This window comes from Clinocottus analis, unplaced genomic scaffold (assembly GCF_023055335.1).
Source record: "Clinocottus analis isolate CAN_PGR_092001 unplaced genomic scaffold, fCliAna1.0.p SCAF_18, whole genome shotgun sequence".
Classification (NCBI taxonomy): domain Eukaryota; kingdom Metazoa; phylum Chordata; class Actinopteri; order Perciformes; family Cottidae; genus Clinocottus; species Clinocottus analis.
In genome coordinates, this window is record NW_027175909.1 from 8,619,124 (window position 1) to 8,641,520 (window position 22,397).

General features: G+C 43.9%; 2 protein-coding genes across 2 annotated transcripts in view; one reads left to right on the forward strand and one right to left on the reverse strand.

Moving 5' to 3' along the window:
• Nucleotides 1-9,277: 9,277 nt before the first annotated feature.
• arxa (aristaless related homeobox a) lies at nucleotides 9,278-16,718 on the forward strand. Its single transcript, XM_068581961.1, has 5 exons — nucleotides 9,278-9,739; nucleotides 10,011-10,575; nucleotides 11,902-11,947; nucleotides 13,666-13,994; nucleotides 14,684-16,718. Exons 1-5 carry the CDS (start codon nucleotides 9,532-9,534, stop codon nucleotides 14,946-14,948), a joined length of 1,413 nt encoding a protein of 470 aa, XP_068438062.1. The 5' UTR covers nucleotides 9,278-9,531; the 3' UTR covers nucleotides 14,949-16,718.
• A 3,451-nt stretch (nucleotides 16,719-20,169) lies between these two features.
• pola1 (polymerase (DNA directed), alpha 1) overlaps nucleotides 20,170-22,397 on the reverse strand; it is a 51,031-nt gene continuing 48,803 nt past the window's right edge. Inside the window, exon 37 of the mRNA XM_068582203.1 lies at nucleotides 20,170-21,241. Within this exon, the coding sequence (XP_068438304.1) occupies nucleotides 21,102-21,241 (140 nt within the window). The 3' untranslated portion in view covers nucleotides 20,170-21,101. The remainder of the gene's footprint in view (nucleotides 21,242-22,397) is intronic.

Genomic DNA, 22,397 nt, shown 5'->3' on the forward strand with positions numbered 1-22,397 from the left:
TCAGGGTGCTGTGCCAAAGACGAGAAAGCCCGATGGCAGGAAAATATCACGTCCCAGTCCCCGGAAATTGATCTGCTCCTTGTGCGGAGAAAGAAAATGAGCGATTTTAATTTCATCCCCGAGACTGATGATAGAATTCTAGAGTATTTGGGTCCAATCCGGATGGTGCCTATGTGTTTTAAGAGAGGCAGGAATAGCTGGAGACGGAAGAGGGGAGACTGTTGTTGCCTACTGACAGTTATAGCTATGCATGCGTAAGTGGGCCATAAATGCTTTGTTATTAGATGCCTGCTGAACTCAATGGTGTGATGGTAAATGGTACACTCACCTGGCACAGTCTATCCCCATATGCATAAACAAGCAATCTCTTGCTCTCTCTTTCACACGCACGCACACACATACACGCCTATTCTGTGATGACATCCTTAGCCTTTCACAGCACATGCAAGTGCACAAACTTTCATAGCTACTTAAAATGTATAGGCTATTTTTAACCCCTTCCTCTATATGGCAATCTCCTTTAAAGGGTAATTTCATCTAAAAGACACAAACAGAAAACATTGTCTCTCACCTACCCCATGTGACATCTCGCCACGAAGATTGTATCAGTTTTAATGGCCGAGGTTTTCAGATATCTGCTTTCAAGACTTTTGCAAAATCCTCAATACCATGGACATGAAAGGAGTTCTGTTGCTGTTCAACTCATCAAAAGAATAAATGTCCTAGTTGAACATGAGGATGAAGCACAAGTTGATGCTTTGAGCACCACAAACATAATTCCATTGTATCAGAGTGGTGACAAAAATCTCAAACAACATGGACCTTGTGAAAACTAAATCTATCAGCATGCTCTCATGCCATGTTTTTCTTATTGCGTTATTTTCAGTAAATTATTTCTGCAGAGCTCAAGTCGACAGTTATTTTGGTGATATGCAGGGAATAATGTGAAGTCACTAAACTCAATGCACGAGCAAGGAGTAAAATAGTGTAATTTGTCCCGTCCCAATGCAACAAAGCTAACAGAGGAGGGAATCTTAATCAAGCACATGCTGGTTGCAGGGTGTGCAGGACCTTTTACAAGACCAACACGGTATTACAGCTTATCAAGTCAGTACTGAGGCTTCTGGCATGCACTGCAGCTTTTGCAATGCCACATATACAGTTTACTTACAAGTGGTTAGAAAAAGCTTTCCGCAGAGTCTGAGCAGTGCATTGTGCTGTGTACTTTTGATTAAATTAATCAGGCAGTAGCAAGTAGCAACAACTAATTAGTGTGCTTACACACTTTCCTGCTCTTGTTTCTCTCCAGTGATGAGATTCTTTCGACGTCGCTTTCTTCTTCTTCGAGCGGGGGAAAAGCAAAGCCCCTTTTCATACGGCATAGATAGGTGCCGAATCTACACAAAACATGAAATTGAGTCCTTTGTTAGCCTGCTGATACCACACAAAACTCAGCCATCATTGGAAACCACATCAGCAATGCGATTCGTCCTTAATGGCTACATCTCTGTATTCTGTAGAGTTGCTATAGCGACGTAAAAAATGGCTCAACGGTGGTAATTTATTTAATCTTAACTTTTGAAGGACACGAGTGCGGATGGCATCAGAGTTGTCGCCACCCGGCCTTGTCTTGTGTATCACTGGTAGTTAACTGCTGTATTTGGATGTCACATCTAACAAGAAATAGCTTGGATTCTTGTATTTTGTAATTACAGCCCTGTTACACACCATCGCAGCTTAATGTTAAATGACTCCTGACATGAGCCATCCAGCTCCACACACACACACACACACACACACACACACACACACACACACACACACACACACACACACACATTTGACAGCTCCATTTAACGCTGATTAGATTTGCAAGGACATGTAGTATACCCTCTCTGTCTCTCCCCGAGTGGGTTGAGTATCTCCTGAATCCTATCTATCGCGGTAATGTTATGCAAATGGTTTAATATGAAGATAAAAGACTGTTGCAGCGTGCGGCGCTCTCCTGGTTCACAGCCTCGGGTTTCCAGGACGATAGCTCTAACGAGGAGGGCACTATTTGGGAGTCATTAAATGATGGCCTTCCTGACATGCACCCGTTCACCACCACCGCCACCCGGCCTGCGGTGGCCATTAAAGCGGCTCACACCCACACCGAGACACGCGCTATAGACGCCTTTTAGCGCCGGCTCCCAGTTTCTTACACATCACAGTGTCACAGAATAGAAAATTACACTCTCCTCCCACAGAGAAAATTGCTTTGAAATTGCTTGGTTATAAAGATGTGCTTTAAAGAGAGGGGGGTGCACGCAATAAAAAAAAAAAGGACACACACAAACACAATTACTTAAGCACACTGAGGACAATTCTTACAAGTTAATCAGAGGATTTACCAATTATTGATGTCAAAAGGATTTTGTTGTGTATCTGTGTGTGGCTTACGCGTATGTACTGCATGCTTCTGTCTTTGCATTTAAGGTATTTTGTTTGAAAGAGCCGTTGCTTTCCACACGTGGAAATAGCCATGACAGCAGCGCTGGTGTGAGAAAACATAATGCAACAGACACAAGGGGAGAATTTAAGACAACAAGGTGAAAGGTGCATCAGCATCAAGGGACAAGAGAGGCATGACGGAGACGAAAAAGGGAGAAAATACGAAGTGGAAAATAGTAGAGAAGTCCGAAAGAAGGAAGAAAAAAAAGATCCGTCAGAGAGGACAATGAAGGAGACAAGTGGAAGACATGTCTTTGAGATCTGTCCCCTTGTCTCCTCAGTTAAAGAGAGCAAAATGACACCTGTAATGGTCCAGAGGTCTATATTGTCATACTAAGCCAAAATTCAGTGTATAAATGTGTGTTCAAAACTGAATAAAGGCTTCATCAAAGAAATGTCTCATTTTGATGAAAATAACTCTTTTTTTTATGAGCAGTATTGAGCTAAAGACCAAAGGAAGTCTGAGTAACCACACTCTGGTTCATTGGTGGGCTTGTTCACACTTAATGTACATAAAAAGACAGTCAACAAGACAGCTGAAGCAATAGAAGGGTTTATTAAATATGTGTTTCTGTTAACTGTACATTTTGCTTGTATTGATCCAGTAGTCGAGGTGAAATACCGCCCCCTATTTGTTTGGAGCATGTTATGATCAAACAAGCAGGGTGCAGTGTCTGCATCTGTGTAATAATCAGGTACTAAAACCTTTATAGAACCAGCCGTTGTAGGGCAGGAACTTGTTACAATGTTGTAATTTATAAATATAAATAATGCCAACTGTATGGTGCTTTAATGAGAGACAGTAGTTGGACATGTACATGTTCAGTCACTGCAATAATTTGGTATCTTCACCGTGCAAGTGTCCAAAAAAAACAAGCAATTCTAGCTCAAAGTTCAAAAGCAGGACTGAGTTGTGAATATGTATGCATAGTTCAATATATTTGTATTCACCTCTGCAACCCGGCGTTACCTCAGATGAGCTATGCAGTGGCATGCTGTAGTTAACATGAAACGCCCTGTGAGCAGGTAATGAGGCGCACTGAGCCACAAATTTCCAGCGATAGGATATTTTGTCACACAGTGTGTGGACCCGGCCCAGCAACACATCAGACACCTCATCTCAAATAGAATTAGCTCCCTGGACAGAACCAAAATGACAGTGGCAGGGAGCGTAATGGCATAGGGGTGCTGTTGGTGTTTTCCTTGTCGGGGAAGCAAAGGGCAGGAGTGTGTATCAGTCCAGACACTTAGTGTGGTGCCAGTTATACCATTCACCCCTCCCTCTGGAGTGTGTGCACAGGTAGTGAGGATGCCTCCTCTAAATCTACAGTTTAGCTGGGTAGTTCTGAGGGCCAGTGTGAGATGTGAAGAGGGAAACTTGAGGTGAATGGTCTTCGGACAAGGAATGAGTGTGTTCAACACCAGACAACGAGGAGGGTGTGTTTATATCTGTGTGGTTTTCTGGTCCAAGTGTGTGACTGATCTTATATCAATCTGTGAAGGCTTGTGTGCGTGTATGTGTGTGTCTCTTGTCGCCGTGTATGTATGTGTGTATACACTGCGTCTGTCCCCAGCACCATCATTAGGTCGTGGGCAGTCCCAGTGTTGGGGGTGTAGCTTGGCTGCTCCTGCGGCCTCTCAGGCCAATTTAGGGGGAGAAAAGCACTTCGATCATGGCCTGCAAGTCTGAGGGTCCCCAGCGGGAGGCAGCGCAGCCCTGCAATCTATATTGGATTTATTCCTTTCCCATCTACAGGCCCCACACACCCCACGGAGAGGAAGTCTCAGCTGCACTCTCTCTGTCCCCTAAGACAATATGTTATGGTACACACATGAGAACACATAATCGTGTAAACACACACACACACACTCAGAAGTACACAGACTAGTCTATCTTCAAGCCACACTCCCCCACAGCAAGGAAGTTATAACGGCACACTTTCTGTCCCTGTGGGAGTTGCACCGGGGTCAAGGTATACTGAGATTTGTGAGAGACAGACAGATGGAGAGAATCATCCGAGCTGTTGACACAGTGAGTTATTTGAGGCTGACCATTGTTTCTCTCATGGAAAATATTCTACAAGATTCATAAAGGCCAGGATGTAAAATACTTTTTTTTGGTATCACATTAAAGCAAGAAAAAAAATAATTTACATAAAACTCAGACAAGGTCAGGGAGAAACGAGGTTCTTAATTTAGTCTAATCAACTGTCATTTGCATCGCGCCATTTGCGCAAGGTATTGCCACTAACTGAATAAATGGACTTCTTCAGACTCGAGGGGGGGCACTCCGGTTTTGATAAGCTGGCAACATAACTGATTTGCATATATTACTTTGATTATCTCATTACTAGGATGATTCTTGCGGAATTTCTGACACTCGCGCAATCGAATTAAAATGAAGGCACGCAATCAATAAAAGGGCAACTCGGTTGTGAAAACACACGGCGCCGCGGGTTTGTATATGGTCAACTAGCGACGATGATGACGGTTATGGTGATGATGATGTGGCAGAAGATGATGGTCATGATGATGACCTCTTCAGCTCACGAGCTCCTGGACTCCGTAGTGGGTTTGCGAGAGTCTCGGGCTCTTGATTTCTGTGATCAAAGCAGTAATCAGTGGAGACAATGGGGGCCGTGAAATTGCTGCTCTTATGGGTGACCTATCCACCAGCCATGAATCCAAGAGTGGCCCGCAGGCGGCTCATGTTCCCGCAATCGATAATAGCGCTCACATCTTTCCTCCGACTCAACCCATCTGCGGCATGATGAAATCATGCGAGAAGACGCTCACGCCTGGGATTAATTTTGCCAAGTAGCCACAATAACATGAGACACTGTCGGCAACAGGTACACGGACGTGAAGACCATCAATTCAGCTGAGCTCCAAGAAGGTATATGAGTAGATTTCGTACACCAAAACCTCAAAACACCTTGTCTCGTGCATGGGTGATCTTCACTATGAAATGTATATTTTGGGTTTGAGTATATGTGGCTTAACATTCTGCATGACTTCCTTTGTGTTTCTGATGACAAGTGGCTGATTTGTTGCCACACACAATTTGTGTGAGGGAAGAAAACGTGGAGACTCCTTCGCCCCTCTTCTAATAGACTCTCACCCGTATGCACAATAACTGGGAGCAAAGGCACACGTCCACGTTTTAAATTCGTGATGTAAATAATTATAGGCCTGGAAATTGATTTCCTTACGACCTTCTCGAGCAAACGAGGCCTCCGAAATACCCCCTTCCTCTTCCCACTCCTCCTCCCCTTCCCTCCCCAAAAGAAAGCTACTTCGGTTGAAGCATTAAGTCATTAATTATTTTCCTTACATAAGGACAAATTATCGAGTCAGTTGAACGAAATTAGAACCCTTTGTTTCTGATCAGACCGCATTACCGCTGGAAATTACGGATGATGGCTGCGCGCACGCTCGCCTTTGTTGTTTCGATCATCGCCTGTCGCTCTGAACTCGCGCTAACAAAGTCATTAAATTGACTCCCTCTCGCTCTCATTATGCGGGCTGTTAATAACCGCTAATTAACTTTGCTTACGCGCGCCTTAAAAGCCCCCTCCCTCGCAGCACACTCTCTCTTCCTCTCTCGCTCTCTTCTCTTTTCCCTTCTTGGCCTCTCGAGCAGAGCAAGTGTCCAATTATGTCAGAGGATGAGGATGAGTCGTTGTCACCAAGGCCACGAGCCAGTTGACGCACGTTAGGGTCGAGTATTTACACATGTTGCATGTGCAACTTACGTGTGGTAAAGAAAACAAAATCAAAGTAAATACAAGTAGGATACATATGTCTTGTATGTATTCGACTTTCAAAGCGTTATTAGTGTGTGCATTGCGGAGGCAGAACCATAGAGCTTCAGAGCATCTGTCTTTTCAACAACTGGGACTTACATGCTAGAGAAGTTTTCTATTCCGTCCAGCAGATGGCGCCCGCCGAATGACCCGCAAGGCAAAAGCACAATCTGCTGGTCTTAAAGGATGGACCTCAGTATCACTTCCGTGGCCTTCACTTGAGAGGACGAGACCCAAGACGAAGGAAAGTAGAGATGGCTTCTACCCTATGTGAACATGTATGCACTCATAACATGTTTAATACGCTAAGCCTCCCTCTGACTTGAATATGTTGAAGTCAACTGGCCAGTGGGTCAAAGGTGACACCTGAAAGTCAGAAAAGGCCTGCGGACTAATACGCAGTGGCAGCTGAGCTTTAAACGAACAGAAAGCACGTAACCTGTGTTTTACCCTGCATATTATCAGGGATTATATTATTGTTAGGATGCTATGCTGAAACGGAAGGCGGCCTCTCTCCGCTATCTCCTCACCTGCACGTCAAATAGACGGAAAATTGAAAATGTGAAAATTGCGTTCAGACTATTCCGTCCCCCTCTAATGTATGCGCGTAATTAGTCCATTTAAACAAAGCGCGGATGTCCTGCTGGCTGAAATGGCGGCTGACATCTCTTTTTCCACAGGGTTAATAACAGTGTGCGGATAAATGAATCAAATTGTGGCCCCCAAATTACAGAGCGACTCTAAATACCCGTCTGTATTACGCACGTCTGTTTGTGACCGCGCAGGAAAAGGCATAACATTTTATATTGTTATTACACTCATTACATTGATTTGCCTGCAAATAAACAAGCTTGGTAAGTTTGTGACACCAAAAAGTTACGGATGGATTGAATTCGACAGCCTTCGTGTCGTGTCAACGTGCAGTGCATCTGCGAATTGGTTACTTTAAATGCAGAAGAGAAGTCAATAATACTATTGACTTTGTATTGTCTGATAGACTTAGGCTTTACTTACACAAAACGGTTAATTAGAAATGCCCTGTCTCTACTTATGCACTATTCCTGCAGATAGCATCAGTGTTGGTTATATTTATGTGAGGCTGTTGAATAAAAATAAAAAGAGATATAGCAGAAAACTAAGATAGATGGGGTTACCTGCAATAAATCTAAGCGCCTGCACCTTAACTCAACAGATCAATGGCGCTCCTGTTCCAGTTCCAATCACAAGGGGGTCATACAGCTATCGCTTAAAAATAGATACAAGAGAAAAAGAATAACTTGTGCAATTTTCTGGACATATATTTTATTGTTATTTTTCGTTTGCTGCTCTCTAAGAGAGAGAGAGAGAGAGAGAGAGAGAGAGAGAGAGAGAGAGAGAGAGAGAGAGAGAGAGAGAGAGAGAGAGAAAAAATTGCAGCTTGCTGAAGTTTTTGGATTGAATTCTGAAAATGATCCTTTTAACAGTGATGGGCTCTGAGGCGAGGATAAGGGTCATGCCATTCACAGCGGGTTAAATAGACTTTCATTTAAAATTACATTCTCGATCCATCTCTCCATCTCTCCCCCTCTCCTCAGCGGAGACCCTGCGTGCCATCCCGGCTCCCCGTGCAGCGTCTCATCACCGTTGCGCCACCCTCACTTTTTTAAGTCAATCCACAAGTCCAGCAAAGAGCAAGCAATTGGAGGGAAGAGACAGACAGACAGACAGACAGACAGACAGACAGACAGACAGACAGACAGACAGACAGACAGACAGACAGACAGACAGACAGACAGACAGACAGACATGTTTTAATCATATTAGGCTAGTGCTTACAACCTGAAACACTGTTTCAAAATTCGGACCCCAATGATATTTCTATTTCTATGTGACTGACTCTCTGGCATGGCTGTCATCGCAGGTGCTTTGAGGTTGAACACAAACTCCGCGCCAGATTTTTTTTTCTTGGCACAAGGATTCTAGAGTGTGTTTTTTACATTGGCCTAAACGACAAAAAAAAGAAGAAAGAAAGGAAATCAAAACTACCCCCACAGTCTTCACATACAACAGACCTATTACGTTTTTTCTCATTATTGCATTATTCAATATTTGTATTTTATTATTATTGATATGGTTACAAAACGCCTATAATAATACAATAATTAAAACATAATATACACAATGTTTAAAAAAATCTACACAATGTTTTATAAATACTATATTATTATCTTGATTATTACTGATACATCATTGATTAAAAGCAATATAAATAACATCAAATAGAAGTGTGACAATAAAGTATATTGGGCCTTAGTATTAATATCTTAGTATTTAGGCAACATGTGATTTTATGACATATTAAAATGCCATGAAAGCTTATGGTAATCTTGTGTTAGGACTAGCTATTACTCACCAACAGCCATTATGCTGATTATTGTGCTGGTTACACACCTGTGCTTAGTTGCATTATTGTTTCAATCTCTGCCAAAAACACCCTCGCAATATCACATAATTAGCATTAAAAATGAATGTGATTTTTGCTGGCACCCCCCATCATAATAGTACACACATTTCCATTGAATTGTCTTAAAACACACACTATCCTTTTGACACTATCTGCCGAGTTCGTTCCGTGGAGGAAACGTACTCCATGTCAGGTGTTGTTGCCTTGCCTCAAATTAAGTTTAATGTAAAATATATAAAGCAGCTCCGCGTCGTTTCTCCCCACACACACACACACACACACACACACACACACACACAGGAGCCAATCAGGCGGGCTTGAACAGCCGTGTATATGCTGAGTGAGCGCGCGGAGCGGAGAAGCGCCTGGCAGACCGGAGTTTAGCGCGAAGCAGCCAAACCGCTGTCTGTCATTAGCTAGGTGTGTGACACAGAGTGAGGGGTAGAGAGAGCTAGGGAGAGAGAGAAAGAGAGAGAGAGAGAGAGAGCGAGAGAGAGAGAGAGAGAGAGAGAGAGAGAGAGAGAGAGAGAGAGAGAGAGAGAGAGAGAGAGAGAGAGAGAGAGAGAGAGAGAGAACGGTCCCGGTTCAAACAGACACCGGCCTGAGAGGAGAGAAGAACAAGAACAAGAGAGCAGCGGACTCAGAGAGAGAGAGAGACACACACACACACACACAGAGAGAGAGAAAGAGAAAGAGAGAGAGAGCGAGAGCGAGGGGGGAGAGAGAGCGAGAGAGAGGAGAGAGCGAGAGAGGAGAGAGTGGGAGACTGACAGGCGTCACGGAAACTAGATGAACCGAAGAGTCGATATGAGCGGTCAGTTTGAGGAAGATATCCACGACCGGGGCCAGAGGAAGAGCAGTAAATCCCCGACGCTGCTCTCCTCTTACTGCATAGACAGCATTCTGGGCCGCCGGAGTCCCTGTAAGGTCAGGCTGATAGGGGCGCAAAGTTTGACGGGTCTGCACGGCAGAGTGGAGCTCGACAAAACGGCTGACAGTAAGTTTTTACTCACCTGGAATTTTCCCAAAAAAAGATACCCTGCATTGGTTGATTTTGGAGTGACAGGCTAGCTAGTTTCATGCTGGAAGTCTGGAGTTGATGCGTGACGAAACACAAGTTGTTTTGAATGTAGACGTGTAGTCAAGACGTTTGGCAAGGCCTACACACACACAAAAAAAACTTTATTCAGATGGAAATGTTTTCTTTGCTTAATTACTGTCATTCTGTAATTCGTTATGTGGACTTATGTGCTTCCTTCTCTTCTCAGGGCCAACGAAAGACCCCCTTTCTCTGAGCGCTGACATGCACCTGCCGCCGAAGCTCCGCCGGCTGTACGGAGCCGGGGGGAAGTACCTCCACGACCACGCGGAGACGCTGGAAAGAGAACGGCTCCTCATGGAGCAAGCCAGCGACAGCCTCAAAATCAGCCACGCGCCGCAGGTGAGCATCAGCCGCAGCAAGTCCTACCGGGAGAACGCGTCGCTGAGCCGGGGGGAGGGCGACCAGAGCCCCGGGGAGGGCTCAGAGGACGGCAGCCTGGGACTGGTGGAGCTCGGCCCGTTGAAGTTCGAGGAGGACGCGGGGAAGGAGGAGGAGAGCAGCGGGGACGCGGCCGCTCTGTCCCCGAAGGACGAGGAGAGGGAGAGCTTGAACGCCGGGGAGGGGGACGTGAGGGACGGGGAGGACAGCGTGTGTCTGTCGGCGGGCAGTGACTCGGAGGAAGGAATGCTGAAACGGAAGCAGAGAAGATACAGGACTACCTTCACCAGTTACCAGCTGGAGGAGCTGGAGAGGGCTTTCCAGAAGACACACTACCCAGACGTCTTCACCAGGTAGGAACAGTTTAAACATTTTTTTATGTCTGAAAAAATGCTGTGATATTGTGATGCTTAAAATATATGTTTTTAATTAATATCAGTATTGTACAAATTATGCATTGTATGACGCAAAATAGGCCTAACAATTTAAATGTACGTGCATATTAAACATCAACAATTGCATTTTTAATTATTATTATTATTGCGATTATTATTATTATAATTATTATTATGGCTGTACTTAAAAATCTGATAAACGCATTTAAACACAAATCATTCAACGTATTATCTTAATTTTCAATGGACGAGTTATAATTAAATCCCTTTATTTTAAAATAAACATATTACCATACAATTTTCCTATAATACCCCCAGAAATTCCACACAATGTCAAGTGCACACTGTGCGGACCACACCTCATAAAATGCAGCAACAACAAACCCGTGCACTGTAAAGTGAACACTATAGGCCTGCACGCGCTGACAACGGGGACGTTATGTTATGTTCAAATACAAATGACAGCGGTGTTATTCTCCAGAGGAATAATTAACCGGTGCGGCTCAGGTTACCCGCTTATAATGATACTGAACACAGTCTGCAAAAAAAAGAAAGAAAGAAAGAACATAACTCAGAGCCTGACCTTAAGCCCAAGGACATGGCTACTTTAAAAAATATATATATATACCCGCGCTAACAGGAGAGCTTTTTTATGTGGGTTTCGTCGGGGTGCTGGTCTTGCATCAGAAAAAATATAATATCAGTATAATTGTTATACCTAAAACAAAATAAAATCTATTTAATAAAAGTCAAACCTATTTCTGCTCAATAAATTGTGATTATTGATACTTCCGCATTGTATGCTTGAAAGCATCGAAGGTTTAATGACACAAGAACCTGCATTTCGATTTTAGTTACCACTGGGATTATTCATATTTTCCAATCGATTTACTTTAAGGCGACTTGTTGGTCTAATACACACTAAAGCCCATCTTGCAGCTGAAGGGAGCGTCAATTGCTTCGTGGCAGGCTAGTTTAGATGTCATTATTTCCACCATTATGTTGTTACAGTGACAGGCCTGTGCTAAGGAAAAACTAACAATCACTAGGCCTATTTCTACCCATTCGTGACAGGGAAAATAGAATATGGCTTCTTTCTGCAGACCATGCCAGGGAGGAGAACAAAAAAAATCAACCCTATTTTCGGTCGTCTATTGTTGACAGTGAACAACAGGAGGGGACAAAACAGCAATTCCACGATTCTTCCAAACAGTGCATGTAACCTTGAATCTTTTCTTTCTGTCTCTCTGCCTCTTTCTTTCTTTTTTTAAATATTCTTTTCAGAGAAGAGCTCGCGATGCGTCTGGATCTTACCGAGGCCCGTGTCCAAGTAAGTGGCTCTCTTGTTTATCTTTATCTGAAAAGAAAAGCCTGTGACTTGTAAATCAAACTGGAGCGGGGGAAGGGGGGGGGTGCATCCCCTAATGTTTTATGTCTTCTATAAAATGCCCCTGGTACACAGTGATGGATAATAACCGGTGATATGCGTCACTGATTGAGGATCAGCGATTACGGGCCAATTTGAGGCAGTAATTTATAACAGTAAAAAAAGTGTTAAATGGCCTCAGTCGCTGCTTAGGGGAAGGTCTTTCCTGTTATTGAATGTTATTACACGCCAACGAGAGACGTTTTAGTGGCAATTAAGCCGACGCTGGCGATTCATAAAAAACTCACTTAGTGCAGGAGCAAACACTGCCTGTGTTCCTGGGCCGAGATGGTGTTTGGATTCCCATCAGAGGGGACGGAGAGGGGGCGAGGCCGAGTAAAAAGATGTGTGTAGGAATAAGAGCGCGAGGGGGGAGGGAGAGAGGGGAGGGATAATGCTATTTGATTTCCCATTATGTGATTGCAATAGACCTGCATTGATCCGATGCCTTGCACTTGGGAGCGAATGAGAGACCATTAAAGGTGTTTGCCCCCCCCCCTCCCCTCCTCCCGTCTCTCCCTCACCCCTCGCCTCCACACCCTCTCTTTCTACTTTGCCTTGCACTGAAAGCGTGGCTTGCATTTCGAAAGCCCGGGCTCATAACCAGAGAGACAGTTCAAACACGGTGGAAGCCCCGGGAGGTTATGGCCGACGGTAAAACAACAGATGTCTCTTTAGGGGCCGTAGGTGAACAAATCACTTAACGGGCGCCATCAGGAGGTGATAAAAACTCATAAATTCCCGAGGGGCTGTGTAATGCTAAACAGCCCTCTGGGAATAATGTGTGTGTGTGTGTGTGTGTGTGTGTGTGTGTGTGTGTGTGTGTGTGTGTGTACGCGCGCGTGTAGTCCCTGTCGCTCATGCCAGCTCGTTCAATCACTTTCCTCATGTTGACATTTTGCTCATTGTGAGAGCCCCGTGCTTCTGCAGTGCAAACTGGGCACCAGTGGATGCGTGGGAAAGTTAAATACTCTCTTGGATGGACGTCACTTGTTCTACGTCTCTTAAGAATTTAATTTAAAGCGCATTAATTGTTATTGGAGCCAGTTCAGCGGTAATTTTCTGGATCTTTTGTTAACACCACTCTTAATTATCTCTCCCCCACCCAGAAGCCCGTCCACGGGGACAGGGGGTTTAATTAGACAAAGTAGATTTAAGACACCGTGAGCGGCAGGGTTTACCTTGCGTGTAATTACCGTTGACTTTCCGCCTATTGGCCACCACCTGAAGTCGACAACTATTAGACTACTGACACAATATTCAATGGAGTCTAGTCATGTTAATTGCAATGGCACTTTGCTGTAAGCAGGACAGTGGTTTCCATTATTTATAGCTTGAAAGTCATATTGACACATGTGACGTGTCTCCATGAGCACCCCCTCCTTTACTGAGGAAATGCCTCTTTGTGCAGCAAAAAAGAAAAGGTATATTTATGCATTGAGACAGTTGTTTTATTTTTTAATAACATGCAATCTGGAACTGTATATCTTCCCAGAGTTAAGATGTATTTATACTGCCGTTGTTGTTTATCTTCTTTCTAAAGAAAGATAATCATGGAGGAATTACACAAGATATCTGCATTTACATATTAACCTCTGTCACCACCTCTGTCTGCCCTTTAGGTTTGGTTTCAGAACCGCAGGGCCAAGTGGAGGAAGCGCGAGAAGGCTGGGGTGCAGGCCCACCCGTCGGGCATGCCGTTCCCGGGCTCCCTGTCAGCGGGCCACCCTCTCAGCCACTACCTAGACGGAGGGCCCTTCCCGCCTCACCATCACCCGGCCCTCGAGTCCGCCTGGACAGCTGCTGCAGCTGCAGCCGCGGCCTTCCCGGGCCTGGCCCCTCCACACCACAACGGCTCGGCTCCAATGGCCACCCCACTCGGCCTGGGCACTTTCTTGGGCACGGCTGCCATGTTCCGCCACCCTGCCTTCATTGGACCCACTTTTGGCAGGTAAGCTGCACCCATGCACTGAGCTCCTTTGGACCTGATATGTTATCTCGACACCCGACGACACCAGAACCCACCAACGTGTACGACTGCAGCTCTGTATCATGCAACTCTAATGACTGGCAGTTACAGTAACCCTCAGTCACACTGCATTAATGTGCATCTCAGTGTCTGATTATGAATATGTTACACTGTTAACCATTCACAGTGGTGCGTAATCACTCTGTCAACTGTCCTCATAAATTAACCAAACGTGTGAGGCTGAACGACAAGCTGTGAAGAGGTGTGACACGCAGTACACTCCATATGCCACAATTAGCTTCTCATTTGCTTTCATCCTCTCTATTATACAGCACGGTTAACTTTGTACTCTCCATCCTATCGTTATGTTTTGAAGGAGCCAGTCTAAAACAGAAGACTTAAAGCGAATTCAGTCAGATAACTGAAGCCAAACTAAAAATAAATAAATAGAGGAAACAAGTACATCTAAAGGATGGTGAAAGAACTAATTAAAACAAGCAGTGGGTATTTTTTAAGCCCACACTGCTCTTGAGTTTAAGTAGCACAGAGACATGTGTTCCTGGAAAATAAGACGTGTCTGATCTTGCAATGGATGATTTAAATTTGAACACTGACAAACATATTTATCGTCTATAAACGGAATAGACGGTGACCTTTCTGTGTTCTTACAGGCTCTTCTCCAGTATGGGTCCCCTGTCCAGTGCTTCCACCGCTGCAGCTCTCCTCCGTCAGCCTGCCCCTCCTGTAGAGAACCCCTCCCATGGGGGCCCAGTCCTCCCTGACCCTTCCTCCTCCTCCTCCCCCTCATCCGTAGCCGCAGCCGACCGCAGGGCCTCCAGTATCGCCGCGCTGCGCCTCAAGGCCAAGGAACACTCGGCTCAGCTTACCCAGCTTAACATCCTGCCTTCTGGAACCGCAGGGAAGGAGGTGTGCTGAACACACAACACCAGCTCTAGGCCTCCCTGTCCCGGGCTTACGTCCCATTCCATGACACCCCTTCCTACACCCATTCATACCTCTGGAGGCTGATGTCCTGATGTCCCCTTGTTCAAGCATCCCTGTTACCTCATGTTTCCCCAACAAAATAGCACGACCAAATTCAAGAGCACTGGCTAAAAAGGTGTTTATGTGTGTGTCTGTGTGTGTGTGTCTAATTACAGTTATAGTTACACTCCATACACACAACTTTCTGAATTACAGTCAAGCAAATTCAATATTTTCAAGTTCTTCACTAAAAGAGCAATTACAATATTTTATGACAGCTGAAAAAAATGACATAAAAATATTTCTATAAATAACTATAAATAAAACATGAATCAGCTGTTGTATTATTTACATAGAGTATCATACAGAATATGTAGATATTATTTTAAAACTGTGTGCTATGCGCCCACACAGCAAAATACTATAACTTCTGCTAATTTTTATTTCACTACATTTCAGATTTGTACTTTTTATTCTACATCGCATTCTGGATTTTTTTTACAAACAACACATGACATTATACACTATGAAACAGTATTTTAAAAAGTTTAAAATTCACCAGACCAACTTCAACGCCACTTAACCTTATTAAACATTAATGCATTACTTAAAAATAATTTACTAATATATAGCAATGCATTGAACCTTTACAGTATTTTACGTATCATATGTTTTTATTTTTTTAATTGCGTAAAATGAATTTGACTTGTAACAGAGTATTAAAAAAAAGTATTGCTCTAATTTTACTTAAGAATAGGATCTTCATGGCACACATACACACACCCACACACGCACGCGTGCGCGCGCGCGCGCACACACACACACACACACACACACACACGGAAAGCTGAAGAACCGCAGGGGAACCCAGACTTTTAGAAAGGATTCCTGTGCTACTTCAAATGTGGACAGCTCGAGTGCTCGGCGCTGCTTAATCTGTATGCATTGATGTGGGCTGAGCCAGTCTGCGTCTAAAATAAAGGCGTGTTGGAGGAATCCCCCCCACCCACCCCCTCCCCTCAGAACCAAAGGAAAACTGTCCATAGACCTTCCATAGCCTTCTCTACAAGCCTGACTCCTCTACTGCTCGCCTGTCCACAGTCACACTCAGCAGCACCACGTGTACATGTTAGAGATCTCTGAATCAAACCAGAGTTACTTGAGGTGGTTCCCAGCGCCAGATTTCTGTAAATGTCTTGCAATTTGAGATCCCCCCCTCTCCCTTTGATTATCACAGCATGGTAGTTTCTGCTGAGTCTGACTCCGGGACACCCGAGCAAAGGTGAGATTCGAGATGCGTCTCTAATGACCTAACTGTGTGGAAGAAAACTGTACATATTGTGTAAAAAGGAGAAGATGAAAAAACGTACCACAAAAAAGGATGATTTTCAAAACAAGGTCGTGTAAATTTCAAGAGCCTGTGTTTTCATAATTTGCACTCGGTGTAGTGTTTAATGAATGTCGCCCTGTGTAGAATTTCACCTGTGTTTATGAATTATTAGGATTTTTAGATAATTATTTATGTCAATACTTTTCCCAGAGGACTTGAGTGAAGGACAGTTTGTTTTCCTTTTAAAGTGATTGTACGTTTCCTGGTTCAATAATGCTAATTTGAATAAATTACATTGGTAAAATGAGTTATCTTTATTTCAAATTCCTTTAGGACTGACATAGGCCAGGGGGAAAAGAAACAATGTGAAATAGAATATTATAGAACTATTAATAAAAGGTGTTATGAAGAACATTTGTTTTCTGTTTTACATTGAAGAATTATCCTGCATGTTACAAACACTTATAAGAAATTCATGTAACTGTTTTTAATAAATTATAATATTACTAATATCGTTGTCTAGTCTACTGGGATGTTAAATTAATACATCCGGATGTTCAAAACGCCTGCTGAGGAGGATGAAAACATTTTCCCAAGAGGAACTTATCGCTGCAGAGAGCAGATAGAGGCGGACTGCTCCAGAAAGAAGAGAACATGCATTAGATGTGTAATCCAGCGCGCTGCGTGCGTCTCCCCTCTTCAACGGAGTTGACAAAATACTGACCATATATTCATGAGCTTAATCCCCAACATGTGAAACGCGCGACAAAGGCGAGGGGTTTTCAATTAGATCGCCCACTTTATCTGGGGGTAGGGGGAGGGGGCTGCCCCAAAACTTCCTTTAAACCCCTTTAGAGGCGCTAAATTGGTCTTAACATCTGTAATGCCATGTCGATGAAAGAGAGTCCCCTTTGTCATTAATGAAGTAACAAACCACTTCATCAAACGGCTTTCTCTCTCACACTCTCTCTCTCACACACACACACACACACACACACACACACACACACACACACACACACACACACACACACACACACACACACACACACACACACACACACCTCGGAGAGTTGATCCCCCCCAATAGGATCTCACGACTAATGCAGGACCATTACAGCAATCAATGGTTATTCTCCTCCGTTTGACCCATCTATGGTGCTCGACCAAATCGCGTGAAATTACCCTGCGCGGATTAATGTAGTCCCTCTCTTTTTTTATTGTCTACATCTGTGAAACCCCTCCTCTTGCTCCATCTGCGGTCTTGTTTTACAGGTCTGCGGGTCTCGTCACCTGTTAATCACCCAATTTAGACCAAACAAGCATGGAATTAGATCCGATAAAAGGAGTGATATTCCTGCACATGCATTTATTCTAATAAACACACACGCGCACGCGCTCTCTCTCTACCCAGCTGCAAGAAAAAGAAGATAAAAAAAAACAATTTTCGCCACGGTGTGTGAGCTGCATGTTTTTTCTTCATATTCTCTTTTGCTCCAGCCCAGTGGAGCGTGTGTGTTTCTTTCCCTGTGTGGCCCTATAGGGTTTTGATTAGATTGTCCGGGGGAGTTTTAATCTCATTGTGAATATAACTAATGAATGGCAAACCAATTTGTCCCTAATATTTGGGGAATGCCGGGAGGCGGATGACCTGCTGGGCGCGAGGCTTAAACTTTCTTTGCAGCGCAAAAAGGCGAGAAAATTGAAATGCTGTCGCAGGGCAATGGCTCTGGATTTATAAAGTCACACTTGTTGGATGTGTGCTCTTCCATTCAAGACAGGCCTGCCCTCAGGATTAGACCGCGATGCTTCTTATTGCATGAATGATCACGATAATGAATGTTGATATATGGAAGAAAATAAAGAGAGACGAATACAGTCCAATCATGTGGGGTTTTCTCGCCAATTGGCTGCAAGACGAAGAAAAGAAGAAAAAAAAAAACATCTCCATGATTGGGTGAACTGTGTTTGATGGACCCCTCCCCTCCCCGCAGGTTAATCCAGGTGTCCAGAAACTGCCAGACTTCGTCGTGCCCATTTTCATCACCGCCATTCCCCCCTTCGCCTTTCCCCTCGTCCCAGCTGCTGGACTTGATTTGGCCCGTGATTTGGATTCTCGCGGGCCTCGTTTCTCCCACCACGACCCTGCCGGAGAGAATAGGCCCAATCACTCCACAGCCTCAGTCGGATCAGTCCTCACTCAGTCCCCGGGAGAGGCGCTCTAAAAGGCGCTTTGATGAACACCCCTCCTCCCTCCCCTCCCCAGGCGGAGAACCGGCCCCGATGAAAGCCCTGAATAGCCGGGCCATGGCACTCCGCATCGCCCCTTAATTCCCCGTCTCTCTTGCTCTCATCCAATTAGCTCAGTGTATTAAGCGGTTTATCGTCTCATAACCGCCCTTTCAGCTCCAACAAGGGAGACACTTTGCAATAGGACCAGCTCTCCTTTTGACACCCTCTCTGGTGCTTGTATGTTCCGCCGCGCTATGAATAACGGGGACAGAATAGAGGACTAATTCCCTCATCAAAGCCTACCTTGTCCATCGCTGGTCAAAACGACAAGCAATAAAGCTTAACGCCACAATACAATGAGACTTGTTCGACCTTATTAGCTTAGCTGGGTCGAATTAATGCAGGGACTCTTATTTGACTGGGTTTGCTCCAAACTGGGAGGACAAAACGGGGCCCTCAGCCTGGTACAGCGGGCATGTTGGCTTCGGTTGATTAAATCGAAAAACAGTCCAAGCAACTGTGGGAGAAGTAGCGGAGCTGATATGATTTAATAAATATGTAAAGTTATGAGCGATAGGCTGCAAATGCAGCGAGACACTTTCTCTCACACACAGCATGTTCTATCCATTGCATAGTGAATCATGGTTTAAGTGTTCAGCCCACTTAAGGTTGCCTTCACAAGTCACTGTGGTTTGAAGTGATTTGTGAGGCGTGCAGTGTTTATGGAAATGCTCACTGCAGGATGGAGTAAAAAAAAAAAAGATCCCTCCACGGGATTAACACAAAGGAGAATTCTTGGATGAAAAAGGTGAAACACTTCATGGAGCGAGTTACAGACTGAACTTGACGACGGCTGAAGAAATAATGAAGACATCGCCTCCTATCAATGTTATATTCATTATTTTATCATGTAAAGAACCACTTTGATGTGACAGGTATTCAAGTCACTGGCAAACGTCCCAGAGTTATGTCATTTATAACACTTCAATTCATTTTCCACATTATACACTATACTATTACTGGAACATACAATTACATGACCATAATAGAGGATTTTACTTGTGTAAAAATAATTAAAATCCCATTTAAAATCAAGTGAAACTCCAAAAAAATATACCACCCTTATATTTAAAGGATGAAGCTGATGATATTCTGTATCAATCTTTTTAAACAATCCCTATGACCGGTACTTGCTACACTTTTTGTCAGTCTCGGGGCTTTCAGGCCCAAATCCCAGATCACTCTTTATGAAAATGAAAACGTTTTATTGAGCTCTGTAGTTTTTAAACAAACAGAAGTAAACAGTGCTTTTAGTGGGGACTGTTTACGACTGAGGAAGAACACACATTTGGTGCACAAGTGAGCGTCTACTGTGTGTGGAATAGATGCAGGAAACATGTCACCCAGTGCAACGTATGGCTCATTGCTGTGTCTAATAGTTTTTGGAGTTGTTGGTTTTGGCTTTTGGATGATATACATCATAACCAGACCTCTCCAATAAACAAAGTGTTAAATAAAGTGAAGCTTGATTCTCGTAAACCAGAACATGAAACAAGACCCCACAAGTTATCCATCCCACCCTCTCATTGAAATAACACAAGATTTAACATCTTCTCCATTTATCTTTTTTATTGTGGTTGCAGTATCAAAAAAACACTCATCAATATCAAAATGCCTAACACAAAATATTCTGGTCATTACACCCGCAAAATAAATCATTACATCACACCCACTTGAGCAAAACAAGTTGGATACATAGAGAATTACATGCAAAAAAAAACAACACAATCTGCACATTGGAGGGAGGGTGGAAGAAAAGGGAAATGAAATAGCGTCAGTTAAACAGAAGCAGTGGAGGAGAAGGAGATCAGCTGTTTGATAGGAGACAAAAGAGTGAGGGAGCAGCACGTGTGGCCTCTCTCACCCAGTCACTCCCTGCATCCTCACTCCTTTCTTTTATCTTCTGATCTGACCGACACACAGACACACATACACACATACACACAGACACACATACACAGACACAGACACACACGCGATGAATGGCGGTAATCAGAACAAGTGTCCGATCGCTGCAGGCATCCAGTGGTCTTATAGTGGCCAGGGTCACTATCATTGGCTAATTAGTGACTTTTGGAGTATACTGGCCGCTCGGAGGAGAAGTCATTTTTACACAGACACATATCTAGGCGCAGCTAGCCTAACACACGCACACATACACACACACCCACACAATGGACTGTCATTTAGGTATGATTGCTACTCCCCTTTACCATACAGAGCCATTGTGATGAGGTCAAGAAATGGGTGTCTATCTGAAGAAACTGGACAAGGGGGAAGGTGTGATTGGGTTTTAAAGTCAAATAACAAGCCCATTAGGTTGAGCGAAGACAATATCAGGGTTAGGAGGTCAAGGCCTAAAATCCGTAACCCTTCTATAGGTTTGAAAAAACGGATGAAGATGAATGTGCAAATGTCCCGCTTCGAGTCAGATGTTGGCGCGTCTCGGCAGGTGTCGTCTTCAGAGATGCGTGCGTGTCGTTTTACTTGAGGGAGGAGAACGCCTGGAAGAGTTTTGCCAGGTTAATCTCCGAGTAGCCACTGGTGGCCAAGGCATTGTCCGGCACTTCCTTCAGCCTCCGATACACATCGGTACATTCTTTGGTGAACAGCTTTGCCCGATCTGGAGGTGGAGGAAGAAAGAAGAGTTACCTTTGACAGAGCTCAATGGAAGATCATTCAGTTCCTCAACTGCGTCAAAGTCAATACCACGGGCCACTGAGACGTGTGCATTTCAAACTAGTGAATGAGTCACTCGTGGACAACTCGCTCCGCTATGATTAGCTTCTGCCAAGTCCTACTGGAGCTTTGTCTCGTCTCTAATAAACACTGAGGAGCGTTACACCCTCGACTAGAGAGCCAACGCTCTCTCAATGCTATCTGCAAGTAATGCTGGGAGGGGTGCGGCAGAATTGGACAGATGGGTCGATGGCAGTGTGTGCACACACACGCACACCTACACAAGATCATAAGATCGATAGAAAAGCCCAATGAGAGCATGGAGTCAATATCTCGTCCCCGTTATCCCTTCGGGTGGGCCGTAATAAGGCCAGAGAGAAGACGGAGAGCTGCTATCCCGGGCAGGGTGGCCACCAAAACCAAATCTTTACAATATTATACTGAGCGTCAAGTGTAGATGAAGTATCATAAAACCAAGTAATAACACACTATCACACCAATATGTGCTGCAGGAATAATACTGCGATGACTGGATGCTGAAGAAGCTGGAAAATTGGAATGGGAGAAAGTTTAGTTTCCTCTGCGACCATTCATCTTGTTTCTGTCATATTGGATGGGATTTAGTATTTTCTACCAGTTTAGGTTGTTTAAAAACAAATGTGTACTGTATGTAAGCATAACAGTGTACAGAATTTGTTGGATTACTCGTTAAGTCATTTTTTTTGGTCTTCTATGACAATAAATGTTGAGACTTTTGGACTGTTGGGCGCACAACATTTTTTTGCTCATGGAACTTTGTTCTTTTTGAAATCGCGAGGGCCATTTTTTAGACAAAACGTTAAAGCAATTGCTTGTTCTTCAGAAGTCAGTGTGAACAGTCACACGTTCTAAACAATATCTTTTTACTTTGTCATTATCTATAGTGATAAACACATAATTCAAAATGATTTAGGAAGTAATGTATTGTTTATTCTATATAAATGAAAAAAAAGAAGTCATAATTCCCCATTTTATGTTCCCGTAAATATCACGTTTAAACCATTTTATCAAACTATTAAACCATTTTATGAAACTATTTATCCTAGTTTTGCCAAAAACTA